The 18,509-nt window shown below is 42.2% G+C and overlaps 4 protein-coding genes, 1 long non-coding RNA gene and 1 other non-coding gene across 7 annotated transcripts; 4 read left to right on the forward strand and 2 right to left on the reverse strand.

Moving 5' to 3' along the window:
* Positions 1-1,073: 1,073 nt before the first annotated feature.
* On the forward strand, positions 1,074-5,110 carry LOC137312480 (histone H2A-like). The gene is made up of 3 exons (XM_067979024.1): positions 1,074-1,084; positions 2,083-2,191; positions 4,745-5,110. The coding sequence occupies exons 1-3, from the start codon at positions 1,074-1,076 to the stop codon at positions 5,108-5,110; spliced, it is 486 nt and encodes a 161-aa protein (XP_067835125.1).
* trnag-ucc (transfer RNA glycine (anticodon UCC)) lies at positions 4,034-4,105 on the reverse strand. The gene has a single exon. It is a non-coding gene; the product is annotated as a tRNA-Gly (tRNA).
* Positions 5,111-7,040: 1,930 nt separating the features above from the next.
* On the forward strand, positions 7,041-13,686 carry LOC137312436 (uncharacterized). Of its 2 annotated transcripts, XR_010960735.1 has the most exons (4): positions 7,041-7,259; positions 7,618-7,703; positions 10,849-10,911; positions 11,271-13,686. It is a non-coding gene; the product is annotated as an uncharacterized lncRNA (long non-coding RNA). The 2 variants fall into 2 exon arrangements; XR_010960734.1 differs by lacking the exon at positions 10,849-10,911 and having other exon boundaries at positions 7,043-7,259.
* Positions 13,687-15,875: 2,189 nt separating this feature from the next.
* On the forward strand, positions 15,876-16,512 carry LOC137312426 (histone H2B 1/2-like). The gene has a single exon (XM_067978989.1). It carries the CDS (start codon positions 15,891-15,893, stop codon positions 16,263-16,265), a length of 375 nt encoding a protein of 124 aa, XP_067835090.1. The 5' UTR covers positions 15,876-15,890; the 3' UTR covers positions 16,266-16,512.
* Positions 16,513-17,060: 548 nt separating this feature from the next.
* Positions 17,061-17,450, forward strand: LOC137312422 (histone H2A-like). The gene has a single exon (XM_067978984.1). The coding sequence runs from the start codon at positions 17,061-17,063 to the stop codon at positions 17,448-17,450; it is 390 nt and encodes a 129-aa protein (XP_067835085.1).
* Positions 17,451-18,098: 648 nt separating this feature from the next.
* On the reverse strand, positions 18,099-18,509 carry LOC137312419 (histone H3). Its single transcript, XM_067978981.1, has one exon. It carries the CDS (start codon positions 18,507-18,509, stop codon positions 18,099-18,101), a length of 411 nt encoding a protein of 136 aa, XP_067835082.1.

Genomic DNA, 18,509 nt, shown 5'->3' on the forward strand with positions numbered 1-18,509 from the left:
GGTTTCTGGGGCATGGCGGATTGTGGGGCCTCCGGCAGCCATTAGTCTCCATGCGTGGGTCAGTGTTTTATTGCCCGCGTGGCGCACAGAACCGTTTCCCGAAATACAGACTGAGGAATTCAGAGCCGGTTTGCTAAACAGACACTGACCGTACAATGTAGAACATTTATTTTCAATTTTTTTTCTCGTGACTCAGTGGAAGAAAAATACTTTCCCTCGGGACCCAAAACAATAATATCTTCTGACTGGAGTTTTCATGAGATCCCAATAAAGGTCAATACATGCTCGCTCTTCACTTCACTTCAATTAATAAATAAAATTAGACATCGACGTTACTTGAAAAAGATTTTAATTACAGTATAAATACAGTAAATAAAAGATCAGGTTGAGTTTCACTTAAATAATGTGACGAATGGGTCTGCCTGTTGTTCATGACCTCATTCCAATCTGGATCACAAGATGAAAGCTCGACACGCATATCAGGTGCGCTGTTGAGTCGGTTTCTTTCTCTTGTTTTTAACATTCTCAAAGTCGAAAATCCCATTTCGCACATGTAGGCTGTTGTGAATGGCAGCAAAACCGAACACTAATCTTAGTCAACAGAGGATATTCTTTGAAAGCACTGAGGCAAAAAGAAGATACACTGAATGACTTGTGGCGTGTTTTCAGTGTGCTCACATGTGAGTCGCACCAGTTCGTTTTCTTGCTCAGGCATCAAGTTTAGTTTAATTTTCTATTCAGGATTTTCGAAAGCAAAAAGGATCTTTCACCCAACGTTTTTCCTTCAAATTTTCAAATCCATCTGTAGGGAAGTAGCGACTAAAATTGTCAGACAGAGCAGCGAGATGTAACTGTATGACACATTTCCTTTCATTCCCTTTATCTTCATTGAAGCTGTTCTCCGCAATTTGTTGTAACAGCATTGGGAACATGGAATATCTCGGGTGATTACTTTTCAATCGGACTTGCACAGTTTTAATGACTTTTGGAATGTTTCTATTTGTTCACAATGTTGAAACAAATCATTGCCTCTTCCTTGTAACTTCAAATTCAGTTCCTTTAAAATTGAGAACATGTCAGCCAAGTAAGACAACTTCATTAACCAACTGTCATCATAAAATACATTTGCCAAATTAAATGTTTCTCTCCCAGAAAAATGTGAATCTCTTTACTGAGGTCGTAAACCCTTGTAAGCATCCTGCCCCGTTACAGCCATCGTACTTCAGTGTGAAACAGTAAATGAGTAAGCTCAGCTCCCAATTCTGAGCATAACGCTTCAAAAAGCCTGCAGTTCAGTGAACTTCCTTTATTGAAATTAACAATTTTCACTACATCCTTCAGCACTGCGATAAGATCAGGGGGAACAGCCTTGGACGCCAAAGCCTCGTGGTGAATGAAACAGTGATTCTAAACATCATTACCAGCTGCCTCAGATATTCTTCTCACAATTCCGCTATTTCTACCTCTCATATTTGCTGCTCCATCACTTGGAATTTCTTTGCAATTAGCCCAGTCCAATTTGTATTTTCCATCTGCACAGTGATGCAGTGCTTCGAATATCTCTGCTCCTGTTTTATTTGTTGATAAAGTTAGACAAGGCAACCAAAATTCCATAAAGTCTTCTTGCCCGACATATCTCACATAAACTAACAGTGTTGCACAATTTGAAATATCAGCACTTTCGACAAGTTGGATAGCAAAATCCCCGGCTGCTTGGCTTCTAAATGCTCAGCAATAGAACATATTCGCCGAGACATTGTGTTATCACTGAGAGGAATGCTTCTCAATTTTTCAGCAGGCTTCTCGACAAAGATTGTACGCACCATATCCAGAGATGCTGGAAGAATAAGTTTTTCGCAAAATGTATGGGCCATTTTCTCTCTTTCCACACGATATGCGACTAAATATGACACCAGTTGTGCCTTATCATTCAGAGCAGTTGACCGACTAAGAACTTGTGCTGATAACTTTAATCCCCGTTTCTTCCTTTAAAAATATTCAAGCGTGTGATCAACGAGTTCCCCATGTTTTGTCAATAAATGACTTTTTAATTCTGACGAGTTTTAAACTCTTGTTTCCAAGCACCTCGTTACAAAGAACACACTGGGGCTTTCGATCTTTGTTTGCGTTTGCACAATTGATGAAACCACATTTCAAAAAAGCCTCACTATACTGCTTCATCCTCGATGTGGTAGGTGGTTCAGAGGTCGTTCAGACCCGGTCGATATGGCAGAAGAGCGTCCATCATTAATTGAACTTTCTGTTGCAGAAGAACTTCTTTCTCTTCTTACAAAACGATTCATTTTTGGGAAATAAAGTTTGATGATTAAGCCGCCCCCGACTTCTTTCCCCTTGATACTGGACTTACACCAGCACCACATACCGTGACTTTGTCGGCGAGGAAGAGCGTGTCTTGGCTGTTGCTCCGGAAAAACTAATCATAACTGAAAGTGTATTCCACCAGAAAAAGGCCATCGCTCCACAGAATGAAATGACTGCCTCTCATCTTCCTAACGGAAATTACCTGTGAAATGATTGCCTGCCATCTGCCCAACGGAAATTACCTGTGAAATGATTGCCTGCCATCTGCCTAACTGGAAATTACCTGTGAAATGACTGCCTGCCATCTGCCTAACCGGATATTACCTGTTAAATGATTGCCTGCTATTTGCCCAACGGAAATTACCTAATACAGATGTGAAAGTAAACTTCAGTCCAACATTCAACCAATCAATTTCACGCAATCACAAGTTTTGACGACAAGACTGCCTGTGACATATCATCTACTTATGAAATAAATGTTTGCCTCTTTCTTATTTGATGTCCAGTTTTGATTCATTTTATTTTCCTGTGTTTGTATTGTGACCGTACCCATTTAATGGCAGTGAGCTGATATTGTCAATCGGGCTCAGCATTCTCTGGCGAGCAGCTACCGGCCTTATAAGCTCCGCTGATAACCTGATATCTGACGAATTTCCTTTCCATGTCTCATTATATTTATACTTTTCTATTTAGGGTAAAACGAGGGGGCACAATGTTAAAAACAAAGCAATTTGGCAACATACAGGTCTCCCCAGTAAACGCAAGAGCACGCAGAATGAATCTCAATGGAACAAACCTCTTCTCTTTCACTCCCACTGGAAAAAATCCGAAAAGACCAAACCCTTTCCTATTCCCTCCCATTGCATAGAATCCCAAAGAGAAAAACTCCTTCTCATTCCAAGCCATTATAGAGAGTGCGGTGCCCAGAACTGAACACAGTACTCTAAATGAGGACGAACCAGAGCTCTGTATAACTGTGACAAAACTTCCAGTCCTTTTTATTCCCGTTCCCTTGAGCTAAAGATCAAAATTTCATCTCCATTTTAACTTCTTTTTAGTGATTTAGTAATCACTGTTAGTGATTTCTGTACTTGGATCCCCATATGCCTCGATTCCCCGAGAGTGCAAAAATCTATCGATCTCAGCTTTGAATATATTCAACGACTGAGCATCCACAGCCCTCTGGGGTTGAGAATTCCAAAGATTCACAACACTTTCAGTGAAGAAATTCTTCCTAATTTCGATCCGAAATGTCCGGCCCCTTATCTTGAGACTATGACCTCTAGTTCTTGGTTCTCCAGCAGGGTAATCATCCTCTCCTCACCGACCCTGTCAAACCACCTAAGAATTTTATACTTTTCAATGCGATCACCGACCATTCTTCAAAACTCCAGCGAATATAAGCCAATATTACACAATATTTCAACATAGTACAATTGCAGCAAGAATTCCTTCCTCTTATATTCCAACACCCTTGCAATAAAGGCTGACATATCATTTGCCTTCCTCACTCTCATTCGACCCTTGGTAACTCACCATTCCCAGTATGTTTTTCCTCTGTTCCTTCTATAGGGAAAAGAAATGAACATTGAAAACATTTTAATATAATTACAGCGGTTTATATTTTGGAAACAATATCCAGCTGAACTGCATCAAATTCGATTGCAAACTTCCAGTTTCAAAAGGAAGTGAAATAATAAGAATAACTAATTGCGATGGCCGGGAATCGAACCCGAGTCAACTGCTTGGAAGGCAGCTATGCTCACCACTATACCACCATCGCTGACAATTTGCCGCCATAAAATAGTTCCTAAACATTAAACCCTAAACAGACACTGCAGGCTTTTGGATTTTGTCCTTCATTGAAACTGGTTTCTGACGGATCCTTTCTCGCTCTGTTGCAGTTCCCGTTTCCGCCCAGTAGATGTCGCCAACCCCCAATCAATGGAAATTACAGAACAGCCAGTAATTCTTCACCTTTTCTCGGACTGAAGAGACAGTCGATATCTGCAATACTTGACCAGTTGGAAATACATTTTGCCACAGCTCACATCAGCCATTGAGTAAAGTTAAATAGTTATATTAAATCATTACAGAGACCGGACGACCAGCTGGGCACGAGTGGCAGCTTAATATTCAAGCCGATAAGATCTTTTGAAAGGACAGGGAAATAGGGAATGAAGGCAGAGTTGCAATATTAGTAAAGGACAATATTACAGCAGTTGAAAGATGCAATATCAGTGAGGGTGAGCGGGCAGTGTAAACACTCTGAGAGACACCCATCACAAGTGGCCCCACTGTACTCCTCCAGAAGGTATAAGAAGGGCGAGTGGGGGAGGATTTCTTCATTCTTTGTGGAAGTATTTGTGAGATTGTGGAAATGTCTGGAAGATGAAAAACCGGCGGTAAAGCTCGGTCCAAGGCCAAGTCTCGCTCATCCCGGGCCGGACTGCAGTTCCCTTTGGACCGTGTTCACAGCCTCCTGCGAAAGGGGAACTACGTTGAACGTGTGGGTGCCGGAGCCCCGGTCTATCTGGCTGCTTTGTTCGAGCATCTGACGGCTGAAATCCTCGAGCTGGCCGGCAACGCGGCCCGGGACAACAAGAAGACCCGCATCATCCCCAGACAGTTGCAGCTGGCCATTCGTAACGACGAGGAGCTCAACAAGCTGCTGGGACTGGTGACCATCGCTCAGGGCGGGGAGCTGCCTAATATCCAGGCCGTGCTGTTGCCGAAGAAAAGCGCTGGGAGCATCAAGAACAAGCGAAGCGGCCAAAATTTAATCTAATAACAGGACAAGGACAGGACCAATCTTATTAAATCATTTGACTAATTAACAGAAAGAGTAAATAAGGGTGACCTGGTAGATGTAATACATTTGGATTTTCAGAAAGCCTTATGTAAGGTACCGCATTGTGGACTCATGGCAAAGTTTAGTGTCCGTGGAGTCAGGGGACAGGTCGCAGAATGGAAAGCAAGCTGGCGACAAAACAGAAAACAGAGAATAGGGGTTACGGTTAGTTGCTTGGAGTGGCAAAAAGTGGGAAGTGGTTTAACACAGGGATCAGTGCGGGGACCACTGCTGTTCACAATTAACATTAACGATTTGGATTCGGGAATCGGAAGTACAATTTCAAAATTTGACTTTGACACCAAATTGGGGGGTACAGTTAATACAAAGGAAGAATGTGTCAAAATGCAAGAGGACATTAATAAACTTGCAGAATGAAGAATAAGGAGCTCACATATTGTTTGGATAATAAGTCTGAACAGGATAGAGGAGCAAAGGGATCGAGGGGTACAGACACACAAATTACTAAAAGTCGCAACTAAATTAGCTTCGCCAGCGTTACCGTCTGACAAAGACACTCGCCCTGAATCTGTGAAAAGATAATGACCATTAACTTGGACTGATGCCGAACACATCCCCAGTTATAGTGCGGCCCGGCCCGGACATCTCATTCTCTCTGTTTTATATCAGACAGTATCCCACCTTCATGTGAGCACTAGAGAGAGAGAAACAGTATCAGTCTTAGACTTCGTATCAGTGTCTAAATCACGCACAATAGCAATATCCACCTTCAGAAACAGCGCCAGAGAGAGAGAAAGGGAAGCAGACACGGTGAGAGAGACAGAGAGAGCGGTGAGAGAACCGGTAAAGTTCTGTTTTATCCAGAAAGATCGCGTTGGAGAGACAGAAGATGCAATCTCATCTCTCACTGATATTGTACAAGGGACAGAAACACTATTAATCCCACACTCAGGGACAGTGCAGAGAGTGACAAAAACAATAAGCCACATTTAACCCTCTTTTGCCTATTGCACCATCTGAAGTTTTGCAGCTCAAGGCTGTTCGATATTACTCTTAGTGACCGAGAATTTCACTCCGGTTAAATTAATCTGGGTCTGTTGCTGTCAGATATTAATTCTACACGGTCCCAGCAAATACACCAACTCCCACTTTCCTCCCATGTTTCTCCAGGATTGGTCTGAGAAATCCACCCTCCAGTTTCGGAGTCACACGTTCATTTATCAGTAGAGGGGCCAAAAATGAACAGAATCCTTTGGCTCATTCCACAGCCGCCCACTTAATCTATGAAAGGCTCTTTACCATCACAAGATATGGACAGGAACAGCAAGGATGGAAACATCAAGTTTAATAGTTAGAGATTGTAAAGTCAGTCTGGATTCCAGCGTTCGGCACTGGTGGAATCCCATCTGTTTCCCATTCTGGTGCCTGTTCCTGCACTGCCTGTGGACCCCATTCCCTCTGACCTTTCCCCCAGCCCCACTTCCTTTGCTCAGACTCTGAAAAATTCCAATTGGGGAAAGTTTCCATCGATTTTTGTATTGGGAATTAAACCAGATATCTGCGCATGCGTGATTCAGCCCCGCCCCCAGGGCTGCTTGTTGGTGAGCGGAAGAGCGCATGCGCGCTCCCCTCCCCCAGCTCGGCCTGTGGGCGCCATTCCCTCAGTGAGCGGAAGAAGATGGTTTAAAACAGCCGGGAATGGAGAGATTACGGCCCCCGGGGGAAGGGAGCAAAGAGCAGCCTCGTTACAGCAGCTCATCGCTTCGGGACCGTGTCCGCAGATGGGCTCAGAGATCGGCATTGAGTCCGGGGGAAGGTCAGGGGGAGTCCGGGGACTGTTTGTAAGAGGCGGAGTGGATCAGGAACTGGTCCCGGAACATGGAGTGAGCGGGGGAAGGGAGAGGTCATGCTCGGGCTGTTTGTGCACAGGGTGTGTCCAGGGTAAGGGAGACAGAATGGGAAGAAACTGCTATTTAAAATCATTGCTGCGTTCTCTCCCCAAACCAGCAGTGAATGGTCCTGGTTTAGTTCCAGTCTCATCCTGTTTGTTGTTGCTGGACAGTGAAGAGTGGAAACAGAGCCGGACAGTAAGGATGTGGGGAGTTATTCAAAGAGCAGGCACCAGGTGAGAAGTTGAAGGACACATTTTAAACAACGGCTGTTTGCTTTCAGTTGAACGGTTAGTCCCCTGGGTGAGGGGTTTAGAAACCTGACCCGAACATCGGGTCGTCCCATTCATGGACCAGTGCAGTGGTTGGGTTGTGTCTGAATGCCTCTAAATTGTTATAAAACAGCCCAACACACCTGCTCTGCAGAAGCTGAGTGCTGCAGTATTGCAGTGGAGTCAGATACTGATATTGTTTGTATCGCTGATTTTCAATTGTGGATGTTCAAAATAATTATTAACAGATATTAAACTGATCACTTTTGTATTTTCCACCTCACCTGTTCTTGAGTTGCAAGAGATACGTTTCTTTTTCCAGGCAAACCCTTGAAGGAGCCAGATTAAATGTATAATTTCGTCCACCCGAGGCAAAGGAACAGTGCTGCCAACTCCTTCTCACACACAGTATGTATATTAGCACTCACAGAGCACGGAGACACAGACAGCTCATCAGTTCCACAGTCTCAGTCAGCAGAAGTAGTCAGTCCCACACTGATCCCAAAGTTCCAGAGACACATTTTCAATCCAACATTCAAACAGAGCAGGTGAGGCAGACACTGTTCCATTTCTCCCGAACTCAGTCCCGCTGACAGGTCGATACAAAAATCCCAGTCCAAAGTCTCGCTTTCAGATTGTCAATTTCACAAAAGGGCAACATCAGCCATGAATTAAATACCAGATACCCCGAGATTCAAATTGAATACCAGCCCAGAACTCTCACACACACGTGAGTGTAATCATGCAGTATCCATTCGAATAGTGTATCATTCGAATACAAATTGCCAGTCTAAAACTCATGTACAGTATCAGATTGAGAAATGCTGTGACAGTGTAACCTAAGTAACATATTAGATACCAGTTTATAATATACTCATAGTATGAGATTTAAAAATACAGTATCAATTCTATTAGCACAGACTGAGATACACATTACATACCAGTCCAAAAATGTTATAAAATAAAATGTAATAATGCAGTATCAATTCATTTAGTGCAGACTGATCTACACATTATATAGCAATTCAAAAATGTCACCATGTCAGTTTGAAAGATATATTAACATTCACAATATTACTCAAAGAGATATAGATTTAATAGTAGTCCAAAAGCACACAAATTATCTGATTAAAACCTCCAGCATCAAATCCTGAAGTTTATCCAAATTTACCAATTAAATAATGAGAAAAATTATTTAAACATTATGATATTAAAGTACAGTATTGAATACCATAATGTAATCGGAGAAAATAATTAGATACAGATAAAGAATGAATCTCACACTCAGATACAGTACAGAGACACACAGATAAAGAATGAATCCCACATTCACACACAGTACCAGAGATGGCAGATACAGAACGAATCTCATACTCACACACAGTACAAGAAATTGACAGATACAGAATGAATCCCATACTCACATAGATTACCAGGAACAGAATGAATCTCACTCACACAGTACCACAAACTGACAGATACAGAATGAATGTCACAGTCACATTACTGAAGACTGAGTTATACATTGCATACCTGTCCAAAGATCTCATAGTGTCAGATTGAAAGATACTGTATCAATTCCATTAGTTCAGACTGAGTTACATATTAGATATATTGGTAAATACTCATAGAGTATTATACTGAAATATACATTATCAATACCTTTGGTACAGACTGAGCTACACATTACATACTAGTCCAAAAACCTCATAAATGTTCAGACTGGAAGATACAGCTTCAATTCTATTAGCACTGTCTGACCTGTACATTGCATCCCAGACTGAAAAACCCATAAAATATTAGACTGAAAGAGAGATTATCGATTCCATGAGTGCAGACTGAGCCACACATTATATAGCAGTCCAAGAATCTCATAATGTAACAGACTCAAATATACAACATCAAATTCATCAGCACAGACTGAACTATATGATACTCACCAGTCCAAAAATCTCATAGAGTAACAGATTGAATGATTCAATATCACTTCCATTATTGAAGACTGAGCTGCACATCACATTCCAGTCCAAAAATCTCATACAATATCAGACTTAAAGATACAGTATCAATTCCTTTAGTGCAAGATGAGCTACATATTACATACCAGTCCAAAAACCTCATAGTGTTAGACTCAGATATAGACTTAATCCCATTATTGCAGACTGAGCTACACATTACATACCAGTCCAGTAATTTCAACATAAACAGACTGAAAAGTACATTATCATTCATAATAAAGTTCAGAGATTAAGATGTAACATTACTCCAAAACTCACACACGTTGTTTGATTAAAGAAAACCGATAATTGTATCCATATTAACAAATTAAATACTCGAAGAACTGTATATACTTTAAAGTATTAAAAATATAGTTTCAAATCCGATACTGTAATCTGAAATAAGAATACAGAATGAATCCAGACTTGCACATTGTCTCAGAGACTGAATTACAGAATGAATCCCACACTGAGATAAAATAGCAGAAAATGGCAGATACAGAATGTATCCAACACTCACAGACAGTACCAGAGACTGACAGGTACTAGAGATAGACAGATACAGAATGAATCCATCACTTATATGTAGTACCTTCGACTGACAGATGCAGAATATACCCTACGCTCACACTCAGTAGTGGAGACTGATAGATACAGAATGAATCCCAAACTCGCGCACAGTACCAGAGACAGACAGGTAGAGAATAAACCCCATTCTCACACACAGTCCCAGAGACAGACAGACACAGAAGAAACCCCACTCTCATACACAGTACCAGAGACTGACCTCTACTGGACGTAAGCGAGAACTGTAGAAGAGTGGAACAAATTCACATCATCTGTCATGGTGACAGAAACAGGACAATCTGCAATGTGAGGAAAGTCTCTGTCTGTAACAATTATTCTCGCATTTTTGCACATTATGACAGTGAAAAATGAAGACAATTGATTTATAATAAGGTTTTTGTTTTACTCATTCGATAGTTGTGAATTTACCGCATTATATTTCACTGTACATTGCACAGTATTTCTCTCTGGTTTCTCAGGACACGATTTACATTGCTCCTCCACCCAATTTAGACTCTTCTTTTCCAAGCAGTATGTGGCCTCCTTATTCCCCCAAGTGAAACGCACCACCTCGCACCTTTCTATATTGAAATTCAATGGGCATTTACACGGCCGTTCTCCTAGCTTCACAGTCTTCCTCAGAATAGATAATACCCCCTAAATTGATTAGAAGAATTTAACACAGCATTACAAATAGTGTTTGGTCTAACAAAATGTACTTGCAGCACGTCTCCATTACTAGTTTTTCTAAATCTCACTCGTGCAATATAATGTGAAGAATGAGTTTATCTTCTGTCCCTCTCTCATCTGCAAACTTCAATGTCCCGGGGTTTGGGGACATCAACTGGCCGGAAGCAGAACCGCAACAATTCGGTACAAATTGGTGAAACCGGATAATGTGCAGTGTGAACGTGTTTGTGATTGGTGGCAGGAATTAAATCTGATTTTTCATATCTGCCCATTAACCTTTAGTGTTTGTTATTGAACAGTGAACAGAGCCGTACAGTAAGGATATGGGGAGTTATAAAAAGACCATCTATTGCAGGCATCAGGTGAGCTGTTTGAAGGACAAATTTTAAACAGTGGCTGTTTTGTTTCGGTTTTATGGTTAGTCCCATGGGAGAGGGGATTAGAAACCTGACCTGTACAAGGTTCCCGCCCCATGGATCAGTGCAGGGGTTGGGTTGTATCTGGATGTCACTAATTTTTTGTAAAACAGCCCAACACACCTGGTGTGCAGAAGCTGAGTGCTGCAGTACTGCAGTGGAGTCAGACACTGACACTGTTTGTATCACTGGTTTTCTATTTGTAGATATTACAATGATTATTAACAGAGAGATTCAATTGATCACGTTTGTATTTTCTACTTCACCTGTTGTTAAGTTACAAGCGATATTTTTTCTTCCTGCAGGCAAATCCTTGAAGGACCCACAATCAATGTGATGTTGACTCCACCCGAGGCACGTGGAGCAGTCAATGCAGCCAGCTGCTTCTCACACACAGTAGGTACATTAACACTCACAGAGCACAGAGACAAGGATAGGTCACCAGTCCCACAATCTCAGACAGCAGAAATAGCCAGTCGCATACTGATCCCAATCCAACAGTCAAACAGAGCAGGAGAGACAGACGGAATTTCCATTTCACAATGACTCAGTACCGCTGACCGGCAGATAAATAATTCCCAGTCCAAAATCACACCCAGTATCAGATTGAAAGGCACCGTGTCAATCTCACGTTAGTTCAGCCTTAGCTACAAATTAAATACCAGATAGAACTGACACATGGGACTGATTGATAGATACAGAATGAATCACAATAGTGTACCCGAGATTCAAATTAAGTACCAGCCCACAACTCTCACACATTATGAGTTTAAAGATGCAGTATTCATGACCACATTGTACACTGAGATACACATTAGATACCAGTTCAGATGTTACCCAAATTTGACTCACATATTTGTCCAAAAACCTCATAGTGTCAGAATGCAATGTCCATTTCAATTCCTTTACTGCAGACTGAGGTACACATTAGATACCAGTCCAAAATTATCATAAAGTATGAGACTGAAAGATACAGTATCAATCCCATTGGTGCAGACTGAGCTACACGTCACATACAAGTCCAAAAATCTCAGTGTCAGGTTGAAAGATACAGAATCAATTCCATCAGTGCGGATTGAGCTACACATTATATACAAGTCCAAAATTCACATAGAGTCTCGTACTGGAAGATACAGTATCAATCCCATTAGTGCAGGCTGAGGTACACATTAGTTACCTGTCCAAAAATCACATTGTGTCAAACTGAAAGGCACAGTATCAATTCCTTGACTGCAGACAGAGATTCACATTAGATACCTGTCCAAAAATCAAGTACAGTATCATAATGGAATATATAGTATCGATTTGATTAGTACAGACTGATCTACACGTAACATACCAGTAGAAAAACCTCACACGGTATCAGACTGGAAGATACAGTATCAAACCCATTAGTGCAGACTGAGGTTCACATTAGATACCAGTCCAAAAGTGTCAAACTGAAAGATACAGTATCAATTCCATTGGTGCAGAGTGAACGACACCTTACAAACCAGCCTAAATATATGACACAGTATCAGACTGGAAGGTTCAGTATGAATTCCATCAGTGCAGACTGAGCTACACATTACAAACCAGTCCAAAAATCTCTTGCAGTGTCTGACTGAAAGTTAGAGTGTCAATTCCATTTGTACAGACAGAACAACAGATGACATACCAGGTCAAAAATCTCATACAGTGTCAGCCTGAAAGATACAATATCAATTCCATTAGTCCAGACTGAGCTACGCATTAAATACGAGTCCAAAAAATTCACAGCAAAAGATTGACATGTACATTATCTTCAGAGATTAAGATATAATCCTACAACAAAACTCACACACGTTGTTAGATGAAAACAAAATCCAATAGTGTATCCATATTTACAAATTAATGCCAGACAAAAGATTTGTACATATTAATGAATTTAAGAAACAGTTTCAAGCACTATACTGCAACCTGAAATAAGAATGCAGAACGAATCCAGACTTGCACTTTTCCCATAGACTGAGTTACAGGATGAATCCCCCACTGAGATAAAATACCAGAGACTGACAGTCACAGAATGAAACCCACACTCACAGATAGAACCAGAGACTGACAGATACAGAATGAATCCCACATTCACAGACAGTATCAGAGACTGACAGATACAGAATGAATCCCACCCTCACACACAGAACCAGAGACTGACAGATACAGAATGAATCCCACACTCACATATAGTACCAGAGATTGACAGATACAGAATGAATCCCACATTCACAGACAGTACCAGAGACTGACAGATACAGAATGAATCCCACACTCACATTCAGTGCCAGAGACTGACAGATACAGAATGAATCCCAAACTCACACACGGTACCAGAGAATGACAGATACAGAATGAATCCCACACTCACAGACTGTACTGGAGACTGACAGATACAGAATGAATCCCACACTCACAGACTGTACTGGAGACTGACGGATACAGAATTAATCTCACACTCACATACTGACTGACAGACAGAGAATTAATCCCACACTCTCATACAGTCTGACATCTATTGGACATTAGTAAGAACTGTAACAGAGTGGAATAAATTCACATCATCTGTCGTTGTTACAGATTCAGCACAATGTGCAATGTGAGGAAATAGTTTCTCCCCGTAACTTCTACTCTCGTATTTTTTCATATTTTGTCAGTGAAAAATTAGACAATTGATTCATAATAAAGTTTTGTTTTGATCGTTCGAAAGTTGCCCCATTATATTTCCCTCTACATTGCGCAAAATTTCTGTCTGATTTCTTATGACACGATTTATATTAATTCAAATATACCGAACTGCAACACAAATAAAAACTGAGCGCAAATCTGGAAGTTTCAACGGCGACCGTCAAAAGTGAAAGGGATAAAATATAGAAAAAATTAAAACCGAAAATGCTGGAAAGACTCAGCAGGTCCGGCAGCATCTGTGGAGAAGGGAAGCTCGGGTTAACGATTCAGGTCAATGATCCTTCGATAGATCAGAAAGGTTAATCCGACATAATTTAAATAAGGAACGGGAATCAGCAGAGGGAAAAACTTCAGACAATCAATTAATTTCACAGATCCGTGCAATTGTGTCCTTTATCCACCGTACAGATCAGGGCAAATAATAATACAAAGGAACAGTTAAATTCAACGTTATGGTGGAAGAAATGAATTTTAAAATATTTTTTATATAAATTGGACCCGTTTGGAAACATTATCGCTCTGAACATCATCAAATTCGGTTCCAGTCTTGGTGTTTCTGAATTCAGCGTGCTGGGATTCAAACCTGTTGGAATTAACTGCTGGGAAGGCAGCTATACTCACCATTATAGCACCTTATTTCACTTGGATGGAGAAATAGAGAGTTTCTGTGGAATTTCGGACTGAATTGTTCCCTTTGGGTTTCTGGCAGTTTAATCACAGACAATAAATCGTTACAAAAAATCATCCCCTGAACAGACACAACAAGCTGGTGGAATTTCTAATTCATAGATATTAAATAAGGGGATGGCAAAAGCGAATAGGAAGAGGTTAGGAAGAAGTCACAAAAACAATTAGGGAAGCAAACAGGAACCACGAAATCAAATTATCAAGGAATATAAAAAGTAACAGTAAATTATTCTACAGACACAAAAATAACAAAAGGAAAATCAGAATATCTTGAGTGCCACTCAGGGATTCACAAGATAAACTCACAGGTAACGTCAGCGAAATGGCAGAAATATTGAATTATTACTTTCCCTCATTATTTACGCGGGAGATTAACAGGGTGAACATGATATTAAAGGAAGAGGTCAATAGAGATATCAAGACATTTATGTTAAAATGGTGGTAGAACTCCTGGTCCAGATGGATTGCATCCGCACATAGTAAGTGAAGCAAGGGAAGAGATAGCAGAGGCACCGTTACATATATCGGAAAAATCATTACATAAAGGAATAGTGCCAGAGGACTGGATTACAGTTAATGTGATTCTTCTATTTTGAAACAGGAGATAGAACAAATCCAGTTCACCAAACATCGGTGGTAGGAATGATCATGGAATCATTTAATCACTGATGCAACAGAAAAAATCCAGAGACCGAAAATATAATAAAGAATAGTTATCACGGATTTCAGAAAGGGATGGTTTAATAGTTTGGCAGAAGGTTTGACAGTTTAAATCACAGTTCAAAATAACGTATCTGCTTTTAAATTCTATTCCTCGAGAATGTGCTGTGTTTGCTTTTTTATGGTCTGAACAACCTGTGTTGCTACTTTCAATGATTTGTCAAACTGTACCCCTAAATCCCTTTGCTCTTCGACCTCATTTAGACTCGTATTTTCCAATCAGTATGTGGCCTCGTTATTCCCCCAGCAAAATGCACCACCTCACACCTTTCTATATGGAAATTCAATGGCCATTGACACGGACTTTCAGCAAGCTTATTAAACTCTTTTTTTTATTTTTTGCATTTTTCCTCAGTGTAGGCTATACCCCCTAAATTAATTACAAACATTTAATACAGCATTACAACTAATGCTTTGTATAATACAATGTTCTCCATTCCCAGTTTTTCTAAATCCCACTCGTGCAATATAATGTGAAGAATGAGTTTATCTTCTGTCCCTCTCTCATCTGCAAACTTCAATAACCCGGGGTTTGGGGACATCTACTGGCCGGAAGCAGAACTGCAACAGTTCGGAACAAATTGCTCAAACCGGACAATGTGCAGTGTGAGCGTGTTTGTGATTGGTGGCAGGTATTAAATCTGATTGGTTTCTTCAGATATCCAATCAGATCGATAAAGGAAAAATGTTGTGACATCAGTCCCAATCACAATCATTATATTTCCCATCCCTCATTAGCATAGGGCTGTGGGGCTGCCTATTCAATCCGAGCTCGGAGCGGATTTCGGTCATTTCTGAGTTTGAAATTGAGTTTGAAAATGCCTGAGGACAAGAAAGCAGCTCCCAAGAAGGGCGCCAAGAAAACCTTGAGTAAAGTACCAGCCAAGGGCGGCAAGAAGCGGAGAAAGGCGAGGAAGGAAAGTTACTCCATCTACGTCTACAAAGTGATGAAGCAGGTTCATCCCGACACCGGCATCTCCTCAAAGGCCATGAGCATCATGAACTCCTTTGTGAACGATATTTTCGAGCGCATCGCGGGTGAGGCTTCCCGCCTGGCCCATTATAATAAACGCCGCACCATCAGCTCTCGGGAGATCCAGACCGCCGTTCGCCTGCTGCTGCCCGGGGAACTGGCCAAGCACGCCGTGTCGGAAGGGACAAAGGCGGTGACCAAATACACCAGCTCCAAGTAAAACTCCACAATGTACTGAAAAAAATGAACACAAAGGCTCTTTTAAGAGCCACCCACAGTCTCTCTGAAGACGCTGTACCGACACCTCTGGATGGAATCATTTTACGGTAGATAGTTTGACACTAACTGTCTCTCTATAACTTGTCCTTTTGTGATTTCTCTTGATATCGGACAGATTCTCATAATCACTGCCGGGTATAATCTGTGTGTCGATGTTCAATTTACAGCCAATAAACAAAAACGTGTCCCTGAACCTCTCGTTTCAGTTCATTTTCCGCCCGTTCCCCCGCGTCTGACACTTCAGCGCTGTTTCAAGGCGGTGGATTCGAGTTCGGTCATTTCTTTCTCCTTCTCACGTTTGTTTGTTAATTATTCGGGACAAAACGAGGCTTTATTCCCGCCCGATTGAAAGGGAACGGAGAATGAAGCGGTTTGTAACAGATTCTGGAAGTTGTGACGACAAATGTGGAATAACAGAGTAAAAGATGAGATGTTTAAATATTTGTTTTTACGCGACATTATTTACTAAATCCGCTTCTTGTGTTACAAATATATTGGCGGGCTTTTCAAATTTCAAAAAAACGGTTCTGGTCTGTATTTTCCGCCCTTTTCTCATTGCCGGCTATTGAGTGGTGAATGAAACAACCCTCTGATTGGTTTAACGAACAGCTCAATGAGGTTGAGAACACATGGACCAATCACAAGTGCCCCCACTGCAGTCCTCCAGAAAGTATAAGTAGGGCGAGTGCGGGAGGATTTCTTCATTCTTTGTGAAAGTGTTTGTGAGATTGTGGAAATGTCTGGAAGAGGAAAAACCGGCGGGAAAGCTCGGGCCAAGGCCAAGTCTCGCTCATCCCGGGCCGGACTGCAGTTCCCTGTGGGCCGTGTTCACAGGCACCTGCGGAAGGGGAACTACGCTGAACGTGTGGGTGCCGGAGCCCCGGTCTATCTGGCTGCTGTGCTCGAGTATCTGACGGCTGAAATCCTCGAGCTGGCCGGCAACGCGGCCCGCGACAACAAGAAGACCCGCATCATCCCCAGACACCTGCAGCTGGCCATCCGCAACGACGAGGAACTCAACAAGCTTCTGGGAGGGGTGACCATCGCCCAGGGTGGGGTGCTGCCTAATATCCAGGCCGTGCTGCTGCCGAAGAAAACCAGCAATGTGAGCGCCAAGAGCAAGTGAAGCGGACACGATTTGATCTGATAACCCAAAGGCTCTTTTCAGAGCCACCCACTGTATCGGTGAAAGGGCTGGTTACTGTCGAAGCGAGTCATGAATCAATTTAATAGGGACTTGATTCCGATCCGAGAAACTAACAATAACTTGTTCAATACATATGATCCAGATCGGTCTGTTGCAGTACTCGCTTCCGGACAGCAGATGTCGCCAATCTCCCATAGATTGATCATTGCAGATTGTGTGGTGAATGAGACAAAAAATAACAAAATCATCAGAATTGTCAATTGGGCGGGTGGGATACAGAAATACCAGGGACGCATATGATTATTTTCTGTCTCATTCTCGGACAACACTGGCTCAGTCTTGAGTTATTTTGCCCAGATTTGAACAGATGCTGACTGATATGCTGATTATTGTGTCAGCGATTGCTGAATTAAGAATGTGAGTGAAATTTCTTTTTGGATGTGAGTGAGGGAATTATTCTGTCCCTGTCCGTCCCACATATGCTCCCTCCCTTTTATGCATTTCCCATTCAAACAAGTTTCTCAAGGCCATGCGATTTCAACCCAGGCGATAACAGCTCTTTCCATCGCCGATTTGGTGGCTCTGAAAAGAGCCTTTGTTGAACTTGGTGCTGAAGCCGGGTCGGGTTTAGGCGCGCTCCCCGCGGATGCGGCGGGCCAGCTGGATGTCTTTGGGCATGATGGTGACTCGCTTGGCGTGGATAGCGCACAGGTTGGTGTCCTCAAACAGCCCCACCAGGTAAGCCTCGCTGGCCTCCTGCAGGGCCATGACGGCCGAGCTCTGGAAGCGCAGGTCTGTCTTGAAATCCTGAGCGATCTCTCGCACCAGGCGCTGGAAGGGCAGTTTGCGGATCAGCAGTTCGGTGGATTTCTGGTAGCGGCGGATCTCCCTCAGAGCCACAGTGCCGGGTCTGTAGCGATGAGGCTTCTTCACTCCGCCAGTGGCTGGAGCGCTCTTCCTGGCCGCTTTGGTAGCCAACTGTTTGCGAGGGGCTTTCCCGCCAGTCGATTTGCGCGCTGTCTGCTTGGTTCTGGCCAT

The sequence above is a fragment of the Heptranchias perlo genome, unplaced genomic scaffold, assembly GCF_035084215.1.
Source record: "Heptranchias perlo isolate sHepPer1 unplaced genomic scaffold, sHepPer1.hap1 HAP1_SCAFFOLD_43, whole genome shotgun sequence".
NCBI lineage: Eukaryota > Metazoa > Chordata > Chondrichthyes > Hexanchiformes > Hexanchidae > Heptranchias > Heptranchias perlo.